The 23,534-nt window shown below is 39.3% G+C and overlaps 1 protein-coding gene across 2 annotated transcripts in view; it reads left to right on the plus strand.

Annotated features, from left to right (window-relative positions):
- The window catches only part of ACOT12 (acyl-CoA thioesterase 12), a 34,404-nt gene that overhangs the window by 4,762 nt on the left and 6,108 nt on the right, over positions 1-23,534 (plus strand). The window contains exons 3-11 of one of the 2 annotated variants that reach the window (XM_083817190.1): positions 3,453-3,513; positions 4,531-4,632; positions 7,057-7,189; positions 9,081-9,231; positions 13,816-13,935; positions 15,359-15,509; positions 17,289-17,344; positions 17,761-17,821; positions 19,280-19,363. In XM_083817190.1, the coding sequence (XP_083673316.1) occupies positions 3,453-3,513; positions 4,531-4,632; positions 7,057-7,189; positions 9,081-9,231; positions 13,816-13,935; positions 15,359-15,509; positions 17,289-17,344; positions 17,761-17,821; positions 19,280-19,363 (919 nt within the window). The remainder of the gene's footprint in view (positions 1-3,452; positions 3,514-4,530; positions 4,633-7,056; positions 7,190-9,080; positions 9,232-13,815; positions 13,936-15,358; positions 15,510-17,288; positions 17,345-17,760; positions 17,822-19,279; positions 19,364-23,534) is intronic. The other variant, XM_083817191.1, reaches the window with a different exon arrangement.

Genomic DNA, 23,534 nt, shown 5'->3' on the forward strand with positions numbered 1-23,534 from the left:
ATCATAACTGTAAGCCAATCAATGCTGGTTGTCAGATGTGCAGCTGATGTAAATAAATACTTGCTTGCACATCTGGTCAGCAAGTTTTTAGACCAGTGGCTACTAAGATGAGAACTAGAACCAACAGCAAAGCAAGTGAATATGGTTATGCTGAGTCTAGAAATCACAAGTTCTTGGCCTGTTCTACAAAATGTGATTTCAAATGTTTGTCTTGCCTGTAATTGTTCTTTGTTCTTAAATTTTTCCTTAGGAAATAATCCTCTCTGCAAAAACAGAGATCACAGACGAACAGGTCACAAATCTACACATCTGTAGATCACAGATCTACAAATGAAGTCAGAGTAACGTTTTTCTTTCAGGCTAGTATTTCAGACTTCAGTAGCCTCAGAGCATTTTCCTCACTTGTTTCTGAGAGCAGACCTGAGCTTCTAAAATAGAATAAAAACACTATCCTTTCAAATTTGTTTCTAAATATGTCTCTAGCTCTACTTCCATTTGTAGGGCGAATGTTTCATTATTAATAAGAATTTGAGGTATAAGTCTAGTAACTGTGAAGTGGTTTCAGTAATTATTCTTCAGCCTCAGTCATCCCTAACATCCTGTTCATAGTTCACTGTGTCATTTCCTAAACTTTGCCAAATTATACAAATGTCTGGCATTAATAAAAGCTCTTCTATCTCTTAAAAGGTAAAAAAAAAAATGTTTTGTAAGTTACCTGCTGTAAGGCTTCGTTTACGTAACTCAGCTTAGGTATGCTCTGTAAGGATTAACTCTTCTGTGCTTATTTCTCTTCAATTGACATGGAAATACATTTTTTCATAATATATCCATATATTGCAACACTCAGTTTTATGCCATAAGAAATATGTTAATCTTCCTCATCTTCCTCATCTTTTAATATGCAGCAGATCAGTAGTAGTAAGAACATCTAACTTTAAATTACATTTAAATTTTGTTAATGCTCCGTATGTTAACCATTCTAATGTATTTCAGAATCTTTCTGCCAGTTACAAGTGAAAGTGTGATGTTCTGTGACTTCTGCCCTTAAATACCTATTTAAATGCCCAAGCTGATCAGCTGTCTTGGCTTAAATAAATCTGTTTGTCCAAAGACAGAATACATGATACAACGTAAAACATTTCATTTTGAAACAGCTCTGGAAAGTATATGAAAAGACATTTTCCTATCGTACTGTCTTATAATCTCAGTTCTGACATCTTTATTTTCTGTTATGGCCATGGACCCCAGAGGACTACACTTTTCTGCAATGAAATGTGAATTCAGCTGCGTAGACTGGAACACCAAAGGAGATGTAAGTCAGTCAGGGAGTTCAATGTCTCTTGAAATCCAAACCCATCTTATTGCAGGACTGGCTTCTCAGGTTGAGTGATATCACATCAGCTTTGTTCTGCTGTTCCCTCAAACTCTGAAGTTCACTGAAACATTAACAGATGCAACCTTACCTCTCTCAACCTCTTTTATGCAATGTTCTCACAAAGAGGAAGAGAGGTCACCAGGGACCTATTGCTGGCAAAGGTCAAATAAACAATCTTGTGTGGAAGAATGGGGTAGAGACCGCTGCATTCCCTGCTGTGCGGGAACCTCATGGACAATCTGCCATCGTGATGTCCTTCACAGCAACCGTGACATCTTCAGCAAGCATCCACAGACTCTGAACTCTCCCTCTTTATAGGAAAGCCTCATGCTCACTGTCAGTGTGTGCCATAAACTTCCCCTTTTTCACCTTGTACTTCTCATTTCTTCTGTTGCTGTGTTACTGTAATCCTCTTGGGAGTTTTGTGGCAGATTCAGAATCTTCAGAGGTTTTTCAGGATACTTGAGTGAGTTCTCTTTCTAAGCTTTCTAAAGGCTTTTTACAAGACTGTATCTATAACTTCTTTGCCAAGCCTGAACACAAATACTATGCTATTGTTCTGAATACCCTCTCATTTTTTAAAGGCACTGGTGGTTCCCTTTGCTGTGCAGTTTGGAACTATTATGTTACTATGTTTGCATGTTTGCAGTGAGTAATAGAAAAATTTATGAGTATCTTCAAAAGGTGTGTGTCTGCAGAAGGACCTGCAGAAGAAGGAATGGTTCATTCCTCGAACCATTTTTTCCCCATATTAAGGTTTCTGCTTGTGTTCTTGAATGTGAATAAGAAAGAAAAAAATCTTTGCAATTCGTTCTTCTTGTCTGGTATTGTAAAGAAACAGTTTTCCTATTTTCCATTATATTGCTTGATAACAACTCATTTGAAAATCTGTCAGTGAGAGAAGCAGTTTAACAAAAGCCTTACCTTTGTACATAAAAAACCTATCCATTAAATTAGGAAGAAATGATAAAGATTTTTTTTTCTTAATAAACTTGGGTCATGCTGTGCTCAATGCTTAACTGTAGATGTCTGTTTTATAGATAGTCAAGTAGTCCAAGTTATATCTGATAGTCATGGATGTAGCTTACTGTACTTTGCCTGCTGTGGGACTGATCCTTAGCAGTTTTAAGTCAGCCTAATTTCCCTGAAGTTAGTAGTCTCATGCCCAGTTATTCTGGCTATGGTTCTCACTTACCATATCTTTGCCTCATGTCCTTTTGCTGTTCTGCTCAATAAGACAACTCTGGAGGAAACTGCCTTCTTTCCACTATTTTAGCATTGCCTGATAAAAAAATATACTTGTTATCAGTATATAAGAAGCATTTTAGAAATTCTATGAGGAAAGTATTTTCACAGTCAGTTAATTTTATGTATATAAATAAATATAAGTAAATAAATATATAAATACATATAAATTATACATATAAATACATATAAATATACATACAAAATACATAAAAATACATATAAAAACATGTATTATTTATACATAAATAAATATAATATTCTGTTTAGGTATTCCATGTAAGTAAATGGGAAAGAGTAGTAGCTGTTCAGCAGTATGCTGCTCGGACAGAAGGGGCATGTTACATCCCTGCTCTTGGCCAGAATGTGGGAAGTACACTCTTTTCCCATCCTACAAAAACTTCAAAGAAGACTGGGGAATAGAGCACAAACTGGGAGTATTCCTTAATGTGGATGTATGTGTATACTAGAGAATGCACATGATGTGCGTTTGAGCAAAAGCAGAATCTAGGCCATAATTTCTTGGAGGACTAGGATCCTGGAGCATACCTGATGTCATAGAGATAGCAAGGAAAAGGAGTGCCTAGAATTAAGCTTACATAGTTTTCTGAGAGACTAAAATCATTATTGAGCATGAGTGTAGTCTGACTGTGCTAAACCTTTTTCAGTGCATTTTCAGTACACTGTGGAAGATACAGACTGATCACAGCTTAATGAGAGTTTCTTCCAGAGATTTTCTTCACTCCTATTATGAATACCTAGAGAGGGAGGTCCAAACACTTATTAAGCTCCATGATTACGTACCATAAGAAGATTTTACTCTTCTTAACAGGGTTGGACAAGTTATTACCATCAAAGCAAAGGTGAACAGAGCATTCAAAACCAGCATGGAGGTAAGAGATCATCACTGTTATTTCTAATGATGTTTAATGAACAGAGGAGAGAGGTGGGAGGAGAAGAGAAATGAAACAAGGATCCAGTCTTACTAGTTTCAGAAGGAGGTAGTGCAGAAATCTAAACAACAGTGCTGCCTAATGAAACTCTGGTTTCATAATGACTATTTTAATTGCATATTGCCTGTTAAATAATCTGTGTCAAAATAGCAACTGGACCCTGAAGACTTAAAATACTTGGCAGGTATACAGGACAGGTTGGTGTAGTTGGTGTTGGTCCAGTCCAAAGCCATTAACCTCTAAGTAATCTTCAGATCAGAGCCAGGGTCTACTGAATAGGTGGACTTCTAAGTATTTTTGAAACTTTTGGTAAAAAAAAAAATATTTCTCTCAGCTAGTTGTGCAAATGTTGTTACTCTTCATATTGTAATAATGTATTGTCCAATTACTTGAAATAAGAATGGAACCTTACGAGTATTTGTATTAGTATTAATGGAAAAGGTGCATATCCTAGAGAATGTATTCCAGAAGGCTCTAAAGTTCACAAAAATCAAAAGATTTGGTGCACATCAGAGGGTCAAATGAAGTGCTTCACCTTCAAGTGTTTCATTGTATTCTGTGTGTTTATAAAGAGTTCACTGTTCATACAGATCTTAGATTCAGACGTAGACTCCAAATCACACACAAGTAAATGGAAATGGATACCCATAAAAGTAAATCTAAGTGTCTTTCCTGTTTTTTATTTTACCCTTACAGATGATTTGAAACGTCTGTATACAGTTGTGCTAAAGGGCTTTTCAGAGGCCAAAGGATATCGTGATGTTCTTATATGTTCAGAGCTCTATCAGTGATAGCAGATGAGGCTTTTTACCTTTTTTAGGCTTTTTACCTTTTACCTTAGGTTTAAGAGACAGGACATGATTAATTTGATAAGCAGGGCACTGCTTTATCTGAACTCGATGGACAATGATGTAATTACTTTTTTGTCCCCTTCTCCCACTACCTCCTTCCTTGTAGGTTGGCATCAAGGTTACAGTACAGGATGTTTTGACAAATGTTGAAAAAATTGTGAGTGTGGCATATGCAACATATGTAGCCAAACCAGTTGGTGCTAAAAAGGTATTCTTTCTATTTTGTTCTATGCTTGAAGTTACTGGGACTATGTTTCTGTGAAATAGCACAACTCTTCTGATTGTGAAACACAGGAAAATGATGATACCTCTTTATTCAGATCAATGACAGAAAAATAGCATGAACTCCAGAAAATAAGGAGATATTTTTGTCCACAACTGATAGGAATTTTTTAGTCTTTTTTATTGTTTCCACTTTGTCTTGCACATTTACTAGTAGTAGAACTGGTGCTGTTATAAGGGCTGCAGTATTGCAATAGCCAAGCACTGGAAGAGAGGTTCCTGTGAGTTTGCACCACCTCTCTCCTTTTCAGAAGCTGATCTATATACATACAAGGGTTTGGGGGAGGATGGGGCCCCTTTTTTTTTTCATCCTTCACGCCCCCTTTTGAGGAGGTGGTCCAAAGTTACCACTACTCAGGTAGAAAACATTTTTAAGCTAGCTTCCAACCTAAATTAATTCTTCAGCATTTATGTTAAATAGTTTGCATGCCTCTGTTGTCTCTTCTTCCCAGTGTTTGGCTCCTTGGAGGTGTTTAGAAACCAGTCACAGCGCTGTTTGGCCTTCACAGTGCAGGCACAGTTCTTCTAAAGTGTTGTGTGGGAAAGGCCATATATTCCTCAGATATTCTTAATAAACTCCCTTTGTGTCTAGTCTACTTTCTAACACAAGTTATTAGTATCATAATCATATCTGACTTTCCAGTTTCTTTTAACATATTATAAAAGTGCATCTGCCTTATTAATATCCACTGCAGATTGGCAGAGGGTTGTCATCACATGAGCAATTTAATATATCCAGCCATTTCTTTCCCTTTCTGCAATGATAGATTGCAGTTTGCTCAAGAAACAAATTAGTCAGTTTTACCAAAACTAAAGTTCAGCTCATCTCTGAAAGGTTAATGGCTAAATTGGTTAGCCTGAGAGCACTAAAATAAAAAGTAAGGATTGTTTATTACTGATTTGATATCATATCCATGGCACCTTATGCCCAAATATCCAGGGAGATTATTTACCGATTAAATTTGTGATGATTAACTAAGCTTAAGACAGGACTGCCCAGAGGGAGATTAATATTTCAATTCTAATTCCACTGGAAATTAGAGTTTTGGAGAAGTTAAGAACATTTTTTCAAACCCACGTTTTGGAACAGTTGTTACTAACGCTGTGCAGAGACCAGCAGTATAAATTCACCATCTTAATCTTCTAGCTAAGCCATTTGGAAAAAGCTGGGAAGTTCTTGAGTAGGGTCAGAGATAAGGCAAGTAAACCGGAAGAGTGTTCAGTGAAGACTCAAAGACTGAGAAATAGTAGCAGCAGGATGTAAAATGTTGATTTTTTCTGTGTTACAGTGCTTGTGCATTATTTTAAGGTTTCTGAAATTAGATCTTGTAAGTAAATCACACAAGTGACTGTTCAGTGGCACCTCTCAGTATTTATCTAAATGTAAGACTTTTCAGAAGCCAGTATGGGACTGGATTCATTTTTTTCCCTGAGCTGACGTACATGGGAATTTGCATTTAAGCACAAGTAGCATTTAGGGCATAAATTATTTAATAATAAAAGAAATTCTTAACTCTGAGTGTGGTGAGGCACTGGAGCAGGTTGCCCAGAGAAGCTGTGGATGCCCCATCCCTGGAGGTGTTCGGGGCCAGGCTGGATGGGGCTTTGGGCAACCTGCGCTGGTGGGAGGTGTCCCTGCCCATGGCAGGGGGGTTGATACTAGATGATCTTTAAGGTCCCTTCCAACCCAAACCATCCTATGGTTCTGTGATTCTATGAAATGTATATAGTCTGAAGCCACAAGTGCTATGTGTTCATGGATTTCTCCTCCACCTCAGAAAACCAGTAGTCCTTTGAAAACAGGTCTTCAGATAGTTGGGGATAGATAGAATAGGCCATGTGAGTAGGAGTGAATTGTAAGAGTGCAGGCTATTTGAAGGAGAATTAGTGAATGAGAACGGGCTCTGGGTACACTTTCATGTATTAAGAAAAAAGGTAATACAAGAAAAAAAGTATTGCACCACTGCTCAGTGCAACTGGATTGTTTTTCTAAAAAGAAAATTCTGTACTCAAATGTTCTTGAGTATAGATTTTTGTTGGTGTTTTCTTTGTTGTTGCTGTTGTTTTTTAAATGAGGACTGTCTTAAACTGTATGTGCTCTCATGAATCTTTGTATTAAAAAGCTAAAAGCCTGTTGTCTATGAGTTTTAACAAATGACTCTGAAAGGATAATGCAGAATCTCTTGAACTTTAACTCTGCGCTTGTTTGTATTAATGACGCTTGTCTTCTTGGACGGTTGATAGCAAAAGATTATAGAAAATGCTGATGCCGTTTTAAGTTCAAAGTGCACGGTATGACTGTGGAATTAAGAACTTCTTTTTTTTTTTTTTTTTCTTGCCATTTTCATAGATTGAATTAGAACCTGTACAGCTTCTGTCTACAGAAGACCATCTGGAGCACACCCTGGCTACTGAGAGAAGAAGAATCCGACTGGGCTATGAACAGGTCTTTCAGAAACTAATGCAGGAGAGTAATAAGGAAGGTGATTACTGTGGTCATTATAGAAGATGGAACAAATAACATACGGAAGGGAGAAAAAAAACAGTACAAACAGCTGAGTGTAGTTCCATGAGGTGGTGGTGTCAGGTAGAAAAGGGTGTACCAGATTTTGTGAGTCTGTGTAGGACAGTTGTACTAATAGAGTAGCATTTATTTGTCTCTCACAAATTCTGAATCTAAAATGCAGAATTGAATGCTAAGCACATGTTAAATAGATGTGAAATGCAGATCTTCTTGTTGCTTATACATCTAAGATTTAACAGTTAATGCAGATCTTTGCAATACAGTAATGAAGTCCTATAACATCATTTATAATGTAGACGGATGAAATTCATTTGGGATTATGGCTGTCTTTGCAAGAAACCACTAAGAAGTATGTTCATGCTGTGAGAACATTCCCAGCAAGCAGGTGAAACTTCATTAGATGGTGGTTAAAACAAGTAAAGAAAAAAAATAAGCTCCTTGGGTCCAAATTAGAAAAGCTGATCCAAGGCACTGGTTCATCTTAATTTCTGGTAGAAATCTCTGTTCGTAAAGACCACTGTGCTCCAAAGTTGCTGTGTTCCACTGCATAAGAAGCTATTAACAAACAGTTAAGAAATCTGCTGATCCCTGGAAAATCTGAGCTGTAACTGTATCTGAACAACAGTCATTATTACATGTCTTCAGTGAGGAAGGATGAAACCTCTTGTAAATATAAATTAGAGTCTTAACAATTTAATAAGATTGTGTAGAGGCTACTGCAAGCAAACAGCTTGTTTAGCTTATTTGTCCTCATGGTAACTGCCTCATAGGAAGTGGTTTAATACCATGAAAGACAAATCAAAGGTTGATGAATTTGGTTTCCACTGCCTTGCCTGGAAACTTCCTAGAAGGATCTGATCAGTGTAAACAGAGATTCACCAATTTTAGGGGACAGAGCAAGCAAAACAGGGGAAAGAGAGAAGAAAATATTGCATTAGAGGCTGCTAGGTAGCATGTTCAGAAAGTGAAGTTTGTCTTCTGAGTAGATCTTATGCAACAACTTAAGTAGGTCCAAAGTGCAAGTTAGTCAGATGTGTCCACATATTTATATAATCATAAAGGTAGTTAATTAGGGCAAAAATCTAAAGTACAATTCAGGTCAAGTAGCATGTAGCATGAATGTGCTCTTTGTAAATAACTGACACCATCTCATGCCTAAAGGGAGTCTTGGAAAATGTAACTGAAAAAGCAAAGATTACAATAAAGATGTTTGGCTAAGCATTTGGAAGTGGAATTGGAAACACTCAAATAACAGAAAGTGGTTACTATTTCAAATCAATAGTCTCTCCTTAGTGTATGCATTCTATACTCTTTCTAGTAATCACAAAATTTGTAAGTAAAAGGCTATGAAATGATCACATCATACTATAACCTTAATTAGACAGATTTGCACAGGTGCCCATCATACATGATGGTCAAAATGTATGAGAGGCATTTGAATAAGTGATAAACTGTTGTAACAACATGTGTTAGACGTCATGCATAGCAAGCATGGATAACCAGAAGCACAAGCTGAGAAAGTTGGCTGCCTGTGTTCTCAGCTAACTGAGTTTCACAGTTACTGCTTCTGATGCAGCATTTTTGAAGGATCCTTTAAAGGAAGTATCTCTGTGCTGTCATAGCACTGGGGGGTGCACCACCACCCACCTCTCAGGTTTGTGGAAGAAATCATCATCATCTTGCTGCCCTTGAAAAGATCAGAGACCTTCCTGTATCTTCCTTTTTTTCCATTTTTTTCTTTTCAGTGTGTCTAAAGCATATGGCACACTTTGGTAGCTGGGAGTATTTTCTTCTTGGTTATCAGAGTTACCAGCTGAAATAATTCATTATATATTGCTTCCATATTTCAGATACTTTTAAAGAGGAAGATGCAGTTTCAACTGACCTTACTCATGTGCAGAGTATTGAGCTTGTCCAGCCTCCTCATGCAAACCATCATGGAAACACTTTTGGTGGCCAGATCATGGCTTGGATGGAGACAGTGGCAAGTATTTCAGCAAGGTACTTTTGCTACATCAAAGTCTTTGTATGTGTTTCTAAACGGATGTGTATACTTCCATTTTAATACTAAAGGTGTCAATGGGATTTATTATATGAAAAAAGCAGACCCAAATCCTTTTGACTTTCCTTCTTACCATTGCAGGAAACCTTTAAACGATTTATGTGATACATTTCCCACAGCATGCCACACCACAGTGGGAGTCATGTTTTGTTTTCTCTGTTATATATGCAGAGCCTAAGGCAAAAGAGTCCATATTATTTGCCTGAAACTCCCTGCAGAAAGTCATCATTAGAAATAGGAATAGAAACTCAGCCTCCTTGTGGTTGGTGTGGTGTTTTAAAAACAAAGGCAGTCGTTACGTCAGGATAAAACTGACACAAGCCCTGTATTAATTGATCGATCAAAACAGGCAGCCTTCTAAATGTTATTGTGCAGATCCTTATGCCAGAGTAAGAATCAGAAGAAACAAGTTCTGTTTTATTGGTGCTTACGCTGAAGGTATACATAACCTTCTGCAAGTCACAGCCTTTCAGACCCCCTGTGTCCCACATCCTGTGAATTCTAATATTGTTAGTAGTTCAGTGTGCTCTGACATCTTCAGGTAATAAGTACAAAATATTTTTGTGAAACTGCCTGGTATTGCTTCTAAGTAAGGCCTGGGCTTATTGTCATTTAATTTCTCTTCCTCTGAAATTGAACAGTTGTTTTTCTCCCTCCTTATTCTTGGACTGTACACAAAGCTTCTTTGTAAGCAACACTTGAATTTCAGTTTGAATTCTCCTTGCATACCAAGTGACCTATTTCACTGCAAGAATGTTAGATTAGTTTTCTTTTTTTTTAACTTTAATCATTAAATGACTTTCCCACTCATTACTCATGTAGTTTTGACTTGTAGGCAGTAGCTGTACTGGTAGCAACAGATTTTCTTTAGTGTTTGGATAAACAACTTGCTTTATTAACGTAAGAATGCACTGACCTTACCCCATTGTGTAATTTCATTGGCTTCAAAGGGGTTGTTTCAGATTTGTGCCATAATCTGACCCAAAATATTTGCCTGTTTTCATTTGATAAATGTGACATACAGAGAGTCACATTTATGTTTAAAAAGTGAAGGGAATCACCAGCAAAGCAAGTAGGGAAAATATTTTCTTCGGAATAATGAGTGTCTAACATGATTTGTTGTGTAAAAAAAAATCAAGAATAACAGTTGATGACAGAAGAATGTCGAAAACAGAGATTCTGTAGTTTGTTTGTAAAACAGCTAGTCTCACTACAAACCTTTTGTGAGGTCACTCATAATTAGATCTGACCTTTGGAGATGCCAGTTAAGAGTTGCTATGGCCACAGATTCTGACAGAAGTGGAGGAGAAGGGCCAACCCTTGAAAAGTAAATTTGTAAGGGCATTTTAAAGGTTACTCACCCTCTTTCTCCCCAAGCTTTTTGTGTGGAAAATAGATGAAAATCTTACAGATAGTAGTAAAGCTATCTGAATATTAGTTTGAACTGGATTGGTTGTTTCTTATGTCTTAAACTTCCAGTAAAAGTATTCAGAACACAGTTTTCCAGGAAGAACAGAATAATTAGGGCAAATTTCTGTGCAGTTCTTCTCTTTATTTTCAATAATACTGTATTTGCATCTTTATTGTGAACTTTGTAAATGAGATAACCATTTAGCGTTTTAAATCAGAAGAGCAAATTATTCTTAATGAAATTACAATGTCATTTGAATGTCTCAGTCTATTAAAAAGATGTACCAGTCAATTAATTAGCAACAGATAATTGTGTGCATTTAACAATACTGGTACATTAGTTTGCAGAGTGCAATTGAGCTAAAAGCTAAGAATGCTACATAACTGTATTTTCAAGTATAAAAACTGCACAGTGAAAATCTATTCTCAGATGTGCATATGTAATTCTTACTGAGGAGTTACACAAACATGCATGAGGATAGAGCATGTTTTCTCCAAGTCTAAAAATGAATGACATTATTACATATTTTTCTCTATTCATGTGGTGCACAAAGATGTCTGTGGGACCTTTATTACACTTAGAACTGCTGAAGAAACCAAAATTTTGCCCACTCTAGAGACGTTGCAAACTATACCCCCCCACTTCCACAAATCCTGAAGTTGTATTGAATCACAGAGCAGCCCTGGTTGGAAGGGACCTCAAAGGTCATCAGATCCAACCTTTTCTGGGAAAAGGGAGTCTAGATGAGATTGTCTAGTGCTGGGTCCTGCACCTGGGGCACAACAACCCCAAGCAGCGCTACAGGCTCAGAGATGAGTCGCTGGAAAGCTGCCTGGCAGAGAAGGACCTGGGAGTACTGGTTGATAGTCAGCTGAATATGAGCCAGCAGTGTGCTCAGGTGGCCAAGAAGGCCAACAGCATCCTGGCTTGTATAAGAAGCAGTGTGGCCAGCAGGGCTAGGGAAGTGATTGTCCCCCTGTACTCGGCTCTGGTGAGGCCGCACCTCGAGTACTGTGTTCAGTTTTGGGCCCCTCGCTACAAGAAGGACATGGAGGTGCTCAAGCGAGTCCAGAGAAGGGCAACGAAGCTGGTGAGGGGTCTGGAGAACAAGTCTTACGAGGAGCGGCTGAGGGAGCTGGGCTTGTTCAGCCTGGAGAAGAGGAGGCTCAGGGGTGACCTTATCGCACTCTACAGGTACCTTAAAGGAGGCTGTAGCGAGGTGGGGCGTGGTCTGTTCTCCTGGTGTCACCAAGTGCCTGGTGACAGGACGAGGGGGAATGGGCTAAAGTTGCGCCAGGGGAGGTTTAGGTTGGATATTAGGAAGAACTTCTTTACTGAAAGGGTTGTTAGGCATTGGAATGGGCTGCCCAGGGAAGTGGTTCAGGCACCATCCCTGGAGGTCTTTAAAAGATGTTTAGATGCTGAGCTTAGTGATATGGTTTAGTGGAGGACTGGTTAGTGTTAGGTCAGAGGTTGGACTCAGTGATCTTGGAGGTCTCTTCCAACCTAGATGATTCTGTGATTCTGTCCAACTACACCTTCAAAGCCTCCAGTGATGGGGATTCCACCACATCCCTGGGGATGTTGTTCCAGTGATTGGTTGTTCTCACTGTAAAAAAAATGTTTAATTTATCAAGACAAAACCTCTCTGAGTGCAACTTGTACCCATTTCCTTTGTCTTCTCCATGTGGCTCGTTGTGGAGAGAGAACCTCTGTCTTCTTTATAGTTGGACTTTAAATAGTGGAATACTCTCATTAAATCCTTCCTGAGCCTTCTCTTCTCCAGGGTGAAAAAACCCAGCTCCTCCAGCCTTTCCTCAAAGGGCAGGTTCCCCAGCCCTTTGATCATCTTCATGGCCCTCTTTTGAACCCTTTCCAGTCTGTCTGCCTCTTTTTTGAATCACAGGAACCAGAACTGGACACAGTATTCCAGTTGCGCCCTGCAGTATCTGTGCTGCAGGCCTTTTTTTCTGGCATGCCTGTGAAGGTCAGAGAAGCAGTAGGTTGTTGCAGTTCCCTTCCATAGATGACGTTGCAGTTCCCTTCCATAGATGACACAATATTGCAGAAATATTCTTTCTATTCTATTTCTCCACTGCACTAGTCCAAAGAACAGCTTTGCTCATATACTTATGGAAGGGGTAGTTTCCTGGCAATGCACCAGTAAAGTTTTACCAGAGTAGCTACAGCCTATTTCACAAGCACTTCGAAGAGACCCAGAAGGACAACTCAGCTAAGCCTGACTGCGTGTAATTGAATACACTATTGGGTCAGGTCTGAAATAAGAAGAGAAATGTAAGTGGATGTTCTATACAATTGGACAAAGAAAACATTAGTAAGTTATTAGTAATTAGTAAATATGTGTTTATATAATGCTCTACCCTCATCTTTTGAAATTTAGCAAACAGGTTTTCTGAATTGATAAGGGGTCAATTCAATATCTTGCTCTCCCATTGTATGTGCAAAAATGAGTTTCTGAGCTCAGACCTAATTAAATACATATATATGCATTTGATAATTTTATGAGTAGTTTTTTTTATTCTTACTTCATATAACACTAGTAGAAAACACTGACAAAAAAAGCAAAAAAGTATCAATATTCAAAAGAAGAGATTCTCATTGCTTTGCTTGAACACTGTTTCTGGTGCTGAACCTTTCTGCTCAGGTTTCTTTAATAGTATAAAGGGTTTATGATCAGGCATTTTTACATACTGAGCAATATCCTACTCCCTATACAATAATATAAAAGTTAATGAAAGTCTTTGTGAAGCAGGTGGTTACTCCGTCGGTAAGGGATTCATGGTCTGGCACCAAAAGAAGGCAATAACAAGCAGAGAGAATCAATTAGTCATTGTTTGTAAAGTGTGTTGAAAATGAAGCAGCATGACATAAATGGTGTTATTATGTTTGAAGCTTGAATTATATGCTCTTGGAGCTGAACATGTTAACTATATTTCAGTGGGTTATGGAATAAATTAGTGTAATATAGTGAGTGATCTTCTAGGTTGTGAAAACCTTGTTGCTGTAATCATTACCCCTTTCAAACTAACAAAGGAGGTTCTTTCACGTGACTGTATGTTTTGCTCTCTGTCTCATGGGGTTTCTTTTTCAGCCGCCTGTGTCGTTCATATCCCATCTTGAAATCAGTCAATATGTTTAAATTCTGGGGACCGTCCGTTGTGGGTGACCGCCTTGTCTTCAATGCAATTGTGAACAACACATTTCAGAATAGGTAAAACTCCTTGTATGCTTATCTTTCTAGGTAAAGCTCCACATATACTTGTCTTCCTTGACTTCTCCAGCACCAGCCTAACTGCATTTTTTAGCTATTAGTAGGATTTGTCTTACTGAATGAATCATTTTGCAGCTGGGCTTTGGAGGATATATCTCTATATATGTGTATGTATATCAATTGATCTGTCAATCTGTCTGTTTGTCCTTGGTTTTTTTGTTTGTTTGTTTTGTTTTTGTTTTTTAGCTACTCTTGGTTTATTTTTTTGTTTAATTTATTCTCTGATTTTCATAGTTTAAAGATCAATTATAGCCAAATTGCAATCCTGCCAACTCTGACTGTAAAATTCACTCTGAAATGCAGTGATTTGCAGGGGATTATAGAATCGTAGAATATCACAAGTTTCAAAGGACCCATGAAGATCATCAAGTCCAACTCCTGCCTCCACACAGGACCACCCGAAAACCAGACCCTACGTCTGAGAGCATTGTCCAAACGCTTCTTGAACTCCGGCAGCTCAGTGCTGTGCCCACTGCCCTGGGGAGCCTGTCCCAGTGCCCAACCACCCTCTGAGTGCAGAACCTGTCTCTAACATGCAGCCTGACCCTCCCCTGTCCCAGCTCCATGCCGTTCCCTCGGGTCCTGTCGCTGTCCCCCGAGAGCAGAGCTCAGCGCCTGCCCCTCCGCTCCCCTCGTGAGGGAGCTGCAGGCCGCCATGAGGCCTCCCCTCGGCCTGCTCTGCTCTGGGCTGAACAAACCAATGGACCTCAGCTGCAGCTCATACATCTTGCTTTCGAGACCTTTTCCGTCTTAGTTGCCTTCCTTTAGACACCCTTAATAGTTTTATGTCCTCATATTGTGGTGCCCAAGACTGCACACAGTACTGGAAGTGAGGCTGCACAGCACAGAAGAGAGAAGGACCCTCCCTTCAACCAGCTAGCAGTGCTGTGCCTGATGCCCCTCAGGGTAAGGTTGGCCCTCCTGGCTGCCAGGGCATACCACTGGCTCACATTCAACTTGCTGTTGACCAGAACCCCCAGATCCCTTTCTATGGGGCTGCTCTTAAGCCTCTCATCCCCTAGTCCGTATAGCCAGGATAGCCCCTTCATGCTGTGCTTCTGCTGAATGTCACATCAATGCTGTATTGTTCACTTTCGCTATGTGCTCACACATTGTGCACACTAGTGTTCATATTTTGCTACTTAGCTCACTTTCTTCTGTTTTTACTCATGCCATTTGTCCTTTGTTTTATTTCTAAAATGTGTCTGTCCAGACCGAGTAATTTATTTTGTATGCTGCAGAAAGTATTTGAGTAAGGCTTCCTGCACACAGGAAGCTATATAACAGTCCTTTTTAGTTTGTCTCAGAGCTGCTTCTGCATCACTTGTGGTAGTTCAGTAATTAATCTCAACTCTTATTTCAGTGTCGAGGTTGGTGTCCGCGTTGAGGCTTATAACTGTGAAGAATGGATCAAGGACCAAGCACGGCATATTAACAGTGCATTTCTCATTTTTAATGCTGTGAATGACAAAGGAGAACTGCTCATCTTCCCTGGAGTTAAACCTACTACAAAGGTCAGCTTTTATCCTCAGGATGAGGATGAATGCATACATGCAACAGTGTGGTCCAACCCAGCACACTGCCTGTCCCACAGCTGGCTACTATAGCCTTGCTGGAAAAGCAAAGACTAACTGAGGCTGTTCACTGAAATGCATCTTCTTGCAGAAGAGAAAGCCTGTAAATGAAATGTTTGTCTTTGAGTGAGAAATTCATGATTATTAACTTCAGATGTCCAAAACTGAGGAGTGCGGAGGGTAGTCGTCATTTGAACTTCTGTAGTTAGTGGATGGAGAGGGAGGAAGAATCTACCAGTTGCAGATTCTCCATCTGTCTTGTATAGTCTCCACTGACTGTAGAAAATGCCCCGGCAGCAAGAAACTGACAAAATTCTGAAGTGTTAAATGAACAGTTATTTTTAGAAACCCTTAAGGAAGATGAGGAATAGAGTTAGTGAGAAGTCCATGGGAAACAAATCACATGACATAGGCAGGCTTTCCAGTTCCTTTGGCATGGAGATAGAAGCAAGTGAACCTGAAAGAAGTTCACTAAGCAATCAGAACAGTGTGAATACTCTTGCTGAAGTATTTGCTGTGATATCACCTGTCATTAACTTAATGCTCCAATGAATTCGATTTTTAGAAAGCCAGCAAAGGCAGAAATGAAATAATTATTCAACATCATTGTCTTTACATTTTGTAGGATGCCAGCTGGGCAAATAAATCAAGATATCCTATGTACCAGGTGAAGCTGTAAGGTTCATTACTGCCTATTATAGACTGTTTCCAGAGGATAGACTGTCTGACCCTTCCTCTTTTAAAACAGAGGGAAAAAAACAAACAAACAAAAAACCACAACAGCTTAACTTGTGCCAGAAAAGCAGTGCTACCCTTCAAGACCTGATTAGACGGTCATCCACAAACTGTCAGAATAGGAACATTCCAATTCCTTCACAGTCAAGTAGGCCAGTCTGGGAGAAACAGAGTATATGCTCCAAATGGGTTAAACTTGTTGGTTTAAACTTGGCTGAAGATAGTTTAAACGGTGGTCGTTTGACTGAAAGTGGCATCTGAAAGTATTAGATAGTCTGTGTTTTAAAGAAGGTTAAAATATAGTAATCTGGAGATACAGATTAGTATCTATACAGATTATTGCAGGAGAATCTGTGTGTCAGCTCCTAAAAGCAAAGAAAAAGTACTTTCTGAAGTTGTATATCATTCAGAATAGGAAGTCTTACTCACCTTTGATACAGTTTGATGTAGTGTATGCTCTTGGTCACTTCCATACTTCAGAAAAAATTCACTCTGTCGGAGTAAGGGAAGGGAAAGACCTGCTACCTTGAACGGCAGGCCACATCTGTTTGCAACGCACTTGCTTTGTGCACAAGATGAGTGTGCATTTAAATCAGAATTTGTCCATACCTCTAGCATGCTTTGAACACTAGATGATAGTGAATTGGATTTGTTAGGTGGCACACGCAAGAAGGAGTGGAATATGTTGTGATGCCCTGTCTGGCTGCCCCTGCTTCAGGACCGAAGTGCTGGGAGTATGCTACTGTGATACAACTTTTTTTTTATTGGATTGTTTTTGCAAATTTAAGGGTATATTGTCAAGTCAAAAGTAAAACACTGACTCAGGTTAAGATGGGGAAAGTCCAACATACAGAGTACAGTTCTTTATTTATTTGTAATGCATCCCTGGCATTTGTCCATCTGTAATATTTTTAGTCAGTTTGTTTTTGTGTGTGCCGTAAAATAATCAGATGTGTCACTGTCTCTGGCTTACTTTTGATAAAGGACAGTGTGAGGCGGTACCATGGAGCCATTGCCCGAAGGAGAATTCGACTAGCCAGGTACAGTTGGGCTACAAACAAAACTTGATTTTGAAAACTTATATATTTTTTAATATGTCCAGAAAAAGTGATCATTTGTTAAGAAGTCAGTGTCTGCTCAAACATAACTGTTACGTTGCCTATTTTTCTAGACCACTTTGCTTGAGTTGCATTGAAATTATTAGGGGCAACTCACCCCATAAACAGTTTGTTCTTTATGCTTTTTAGTTTCCCAGTCACGCTTGTGAAGAAAAAGGAGTTATTGCAAGTGAAAAATTCATGTTGCAATTCACGATTCCACATTGCAAGTGAAAATTGATAAAATATTTGTAAAGCATTTAGAAGACATTTAAACCTGTAGAAGTGTTTGATTTTAGCACACACAGAAGAAAGTGTAAATAACCCTTCTATTATTTTGCTTTTGAACTTTGTTTTAGAAAATGTATGCTCTTTGCTAAAGAAGACAAACCATCTGACCCCTGGGAGACAAGCAACCAGGTAATCTTTAAATTGTGTCCTGTTGTCTACCTGCATAAAATGGTGTAATTGTAAACTTTTGGGGTATGTAAAACAGTTGTACAGATTGTGTCAGTTTCCAAACTGGACCTGCTGTACTTAAGTGTCGTGGTAGTCATGGAAGAATGGAGCAGTGTGTGATAAGATTAACACAGTTTGTCCTTCCGAAAAAAGTGTTGATGCCTAACTGCTGATTTAAGAGTGAGTTTCATACAGAACATAAAATGTGTCTCTAAGACAGAATCTTATAACAAGTTGTCCCTTAAGCAGCAGAGTTATAATGAAGACAGGTCTCCTGAAGATTTATGTTCCAGTGTGCCCAGCTTTTAGAAAGTTTAATACTACTGTAGAGGAACATGTTTGCTTTTTCCCACTGAATTTTTCAAAACTTGTGGGGTTTTATTATCACTAGTAATGAATGCTAAAAGTGGGGGAAGAGACATGGCAATACCAAGAGACAGGAACAGTGAAATAATGTAAACTTCATTCTTGTGGGAAACAGAAGTGAAAATATGTGGTACGTTTCTGTCTTGGACATGATAGGCCATAGAATGTGCTTGTGCCATAAAGTAAACAGTGATGAATCTGAACTTAGGTGGATTTGTACACACCCTAAATGTTGCAGAAACCAGCATGGAGTTTCTGTGGTTAAATTTTATTTGTATACAAGTTCCCAGTGGCTCCCAGAAATTTTACCAGGTCTTTATATGAAACTAAATAAATAATTGAGAATTATATTACGGAGAGGGATTTGTTGTTATCAGTGGCATCTCCATGAATGGAGTTTGAATCCTGCAAATGCAGCATTTCTTTTCTGCAAGACAATGAATATAACTATGCACGCAATGTTAAAAATGGGTTACTTAGATTTATTTGGTATTACATTAAAACTTGTCATTAAAGACTCTAAAGCTCTGTTCTCTTTGTACAGTGCTTAAAAGAGAACTCCATCCAGTGTAGTCAAGCATATATAATATATATGTTTGCACTTTCTCTGCCCTGAGCCTGCTTTGTAAAGCAGCTGCCATGATAGACCACAGGTTGATAGCAATGAAGAGGTTAAATTTCCAGTAGATTTTAATTACTTAGGAGGAAAATGGACAAAACCATTAATTTAGTGGTCTCAGGGGTTACCTGTATTATCTCTCCAGTGGTCACAGTTTTTCTGTGATGCTATATAATTGGAGAAGCCTGAAGTGGTATTTTGTTGTTTAATTAGGGTTGTTTTGCCGTCAGCCATGTGAGCACATAATCTAGCTATTGAAAGTATTTAATTCAGAAACTACTGGACCATATTTTCTGGAAGGAAAACACTTATGGGAAAATACACATTTGTTTGTGATTCAGGGGTAATGATAGAAAAAGAGCGTCTCATTCCTGGAGTATTTAGTGAAATCTACCTTTATCCCTTGATTTTCAGAAATGTATCTTACATTTCAGGCATATGTGAGTTACAGCAATGTAGCCGCACTGACACACCTGGCAGCAAAACAAGGATGGGAAATAACCAGTATGCTAGAGCATGTAAGTACATAGCTGTGGAACAGCTGCACAGCCACTTAATTATATTTTAGCATAAGAGGTGGGTGGAGAAAAGCAACATTTTGCATTTGTAAATAAATACGTTGGCTTGGCAATGTTTGGTTTTACTGTGGCTAGTATATAAAAACAAAACTCCTGTAGTTACCCCAACAGGTTGCAAAGCTGTTTGTCCAGAGCAGTGTTCAACCTGGAAGCTTCTCTCCTGAGACAGTCTGCATGGCTGGTAAACCTTAGACTTGAGATCCCAAAAGGGCAGGTTTGACAGCAACTCATTGGGCTTGTTGAGCAACCATAAAGTAGAATGTAAAAACGAAAACAAAACTACACCTTACTTTTGTGAAGCATTTTCTTTGACACAACTGAACTGCCTTTGTGGTTTTGCCAAATTCTTTGATTCTAGTGAAACACCAAGCTTGGATATCTCTGCTTAGGCAATGTTGTTGAGAATCTGTTGGGCTTCTCATAAGCAATATGATCAGCAAAATGTGTGTAGCAGTCTATAATATGCTGCCTTTGTCACCCTTACATCATAGGAGATATTTCTAAGCAGCAGGCAGTATCTTGAGATTGTTCTAAGTGGCTACTGCCAGTTGGCAGGTGACATAACTTACCTCTACTGAGTTTGTGCATTACAGAGGACCAGAGAGGGAGGGGCACCAAATCTCATGTTAGCATACTTTAGCATTTTGATGGGTGTCTTTTTAATATGTTAATGACCGTTAATGAGCAAAGTCGGTCTGTAATCTTCCCACAGCTGTTTTTCTCCTTGTTTTTTACCTTTTACCTTTCATCCCTTATCTTCCTTCTGCTAGCTCAAAGCTACCAGTCACCTTGTTTTCTTTAAGGTTTCCTTATTTTCTCAGCTCAAGACTACAAGAAGAGACTGTTAGGATCTTTTAGTCTGACCTCCTGCACGTCGCAGGCTATGAAACTTCACCTACTGCTTCTTGCATCTGATCAATAGACAACTTATGTAAGAGCATATATATATGGAAGGAATGAATTTCAGCTGTGGCAAATCTGCTAGTTCCATGTGTAGGTTGTTCCAGTGGTTAAAAACTTTCAGTAGCTGTGCCAAGTAAATGACAGACAGCACTCATGGTTGAGTAAGCAAGCTTAAATGGTCAGATTGAAACATTTAACATTATTTTCAAACCTCTGGTAAAGCATCATTGTTATGCATGTGAAACTTCCTTTCTGCCTCCACTGGAATTGCCTAAATCTTGTTCTCTTTCTTAATTCTAAATGCTTGAAACGTGTAATAGGAATGACAAGAAATGTTGTGACAAAATTGCTTCATACAAAAAACCACACCCATGCACATTCTGGATGACATTTGAAAGAGCATGATGTGATGATGTGATTTCTCTCTCTCAGCAAGCCATCAGGTAGCTTCCAGTATTAGTAATACTGTTTCAATTTGCAACTTTCTCCATTTTCGATACCTTGAAATAGTCCTGATGGTAAGATATTTCTCTAAGTCAGCTCTTTTCTGATGGAAGATCTTGAGCAGCTATTTCTAGCTGTTTGTTAATCTAATTGAAGTAGGTACCTTAAAGCCAACAAAATCTTGGCTTAGGCAGGATGTGAGATGCAACTCGCACTGATGCTGTCAGTGGACAGAGAGCAGCCATCCATTCCCATTCTGCTGGACCTTTCTGCGTAACCTGGTATTGCCAATAATTACATAGTCCTTAGAGAAGTGGCAAGCATCCAGGGTAGCACAGTACCATTTCTTTTTCTGTAAGGATGTATGCAGTGACCGGTGATAGCAAATCCTAATTCTGGATGTAGGCCACTTTGATTGTGGCGTACCACTGATTCCATAATAAGCCTTATCTTTCCTCTTACTTAGCATCTACTTGCAGGCGAAATGTAACCTGCTGACAGTGTGGATGTCAGCAGCAGGCAGAGGTTATTCTTGTCCCCGTATATATTTGTGATTACCTCCAAGTTAACCCACTAGGTGGATGAGATTTCTCCTTTGGAGAAGGAAATGTGAGCGAAACCAATCTGGGACTTCACAGCTCCTCCAGTCAAGTTTAGATGTGTGTTCGAGTCGCTAAATAGTGATAGAGAGGCAGCTCCAAGAATGGCTTCTTGCAGCTTCAGGTAATTAAATTTACTGTCTTATCAAATGTTGGCTTGGTCACTTGTCACAGTTCCACGCTCAATTCTGTCACTTTTGTAACCCTTGACACTAGCAAATATCTCTTAAGAAACCAAATCTTGCTTAGAACATTTCGTTATGTTTCCTTAAGCACTGCAGGCCTCCTCAGGCACATCAGTCATACCTGTCTTCTGTTCTCTGCACTGCTGACGCATTGCAAACTAGGTCATGTGTCTTGATCCTTTTGCTTAGGGTATTCAGTGGCATAGGCACAGAACAATTGCTTAGGTTTCTCTGATAAAAAAGCATAGCAGTGTCTCCAGTCAGACAAAGTCTTCGGTGTCCACAAAATATTCTCTGGGGAAGAGGATAAAAAACAAACAGTAAAAATCAGTAGTACTGCTGATCAGTGCTCTACATGAAGACAGTTGTACTATCCAAAACAAGATTGTCAAAGACTGAACTATATTTTGGGTTGAGTATTCTAGTAGGTAGATTGTGCAAAGCAGCACGTGCTTCTCTGTAGGATGAGGATTTGTGCCCTTTTCCCTGGAGTGATCCCAAGTTGATTGAAAGGTTTTGAAAGTAGGAGGAGGTACTGTGAGCCCTTTGACACATAGCTACAAGACTTCTAGGCCTATATAATAACCTAGCTTTGCCAGTGTTCACTGTATTGAAAGGTGTTTTAAAAGCTGCACCTTCTACTTTATTTTGTGATTTTGAAGTCCAGAAGACTCTGAAGAGAACATGATTTCTCTTCTATGCCTTATAGGATTATTGATCTATGTTTCCTATAGCTGGTTTCTGGAGAGCTTGGCCTTTTGTTTTCCACCAAAACTTTAATTCAGGAAGATGCTTGCTGGATTATTCTATGTTGTGTTTTTTTTTTCCCTATCCCAAAACATGAAAATACATAAACATACAAAATCTGTGTTGTTTTATAAATGTTCAGTAAACCAAAAGACTGTTATTTTTTTGGTATAACAAAAAAAGAGCAGGAGAGATAAAGAAGCTTATGAATTTTTTATTACTTAGAAATGAAAATCTGTTAAAACTTTCTAATATTTGAGAAGAAAATTAAGACATCAGATTCAACTTTGGGAAGCACAGAATCATAGAATGGCTTGGGTTGGAAGTGACCTGAAATATATCTAACTGCAACCTCCTGCCATAGGCAGGGGCGCCGCCCACTAGATCAGGTTGGTCGAGGCCCCATCCAGCCTGGCCTTGAGCATTGCCAGGGATGGGGCATCCACAGCTTCTCTGGGCAACCTGCTCCAGTGCTTCACTACCCTTACACTGAAGAATTTCCTAATGTCTAATCTAAATCTATCCTCTTTTAGTTTAAGACAATTCCCCCTTGTCCTGTCATTATCTACCCGGCTAAAGAGTCCTTCTCCATCCTTTTTATAAGACCCCTTTAAGTACTGAAAGGCTGCAATGAGGTCTGCCGGAGCCTTCTCTTCTCCAAGCTGAACATTCCCAGATCTCTAAGACTTCTGCACAGGAGAGGTGCTTCAGCCCTCTGATCATCTTTGTAGCCCTCTTTTGGACTCAGTCTAAGAGGTCCACACTCCTCTGTTGATGCAGCCCAGGACACAGTTGGCCTTCTGGGCTGCAAGTGCTCACTGCTGGCTCATGTCGAGCTTTTCATCCACCAGAACCCCCAAATCCTTCTCTGCAGGACTGCTCTCAATGAGTTCTCCCAGTCTGTGCTCATGTCCGGGATTGCCCCGACCCAGGTACAGCACCTTGCACTTGGACTTATTGAACCTCATTCAGTTCACGTGGGCCCACTTCTCCATCCTGTCCAGGTCCCTTTGGATGGCATCCCTCCTTCTTTGGTATCAACCGCACCACTCAGCTTGGTGTCATCCGCAGACTTGCTGAGCGTGCACTCAATTCCATAGTCTTTGTAATTGATGAAGATACTGAAAAGCACCAGTCCCAAGACAGACCCCTGAGGGACACTGCTCATCACTGGCCTCCACTTGGACATAGAACCATCAACCACCACTCTCTGGGTGCAGCTATTGAGCCAAT

The sequence above is a fragment of the Anser anser genome, assembly GCF_964211835.1.
Source record: "Anser anser genome assembly, chromosome: Z".
Lineage (NCBI taxonomy): Eukaryota > Metazoa > Chordata > Aves > Anseriformes > Anatidae > Anser > Anser anser.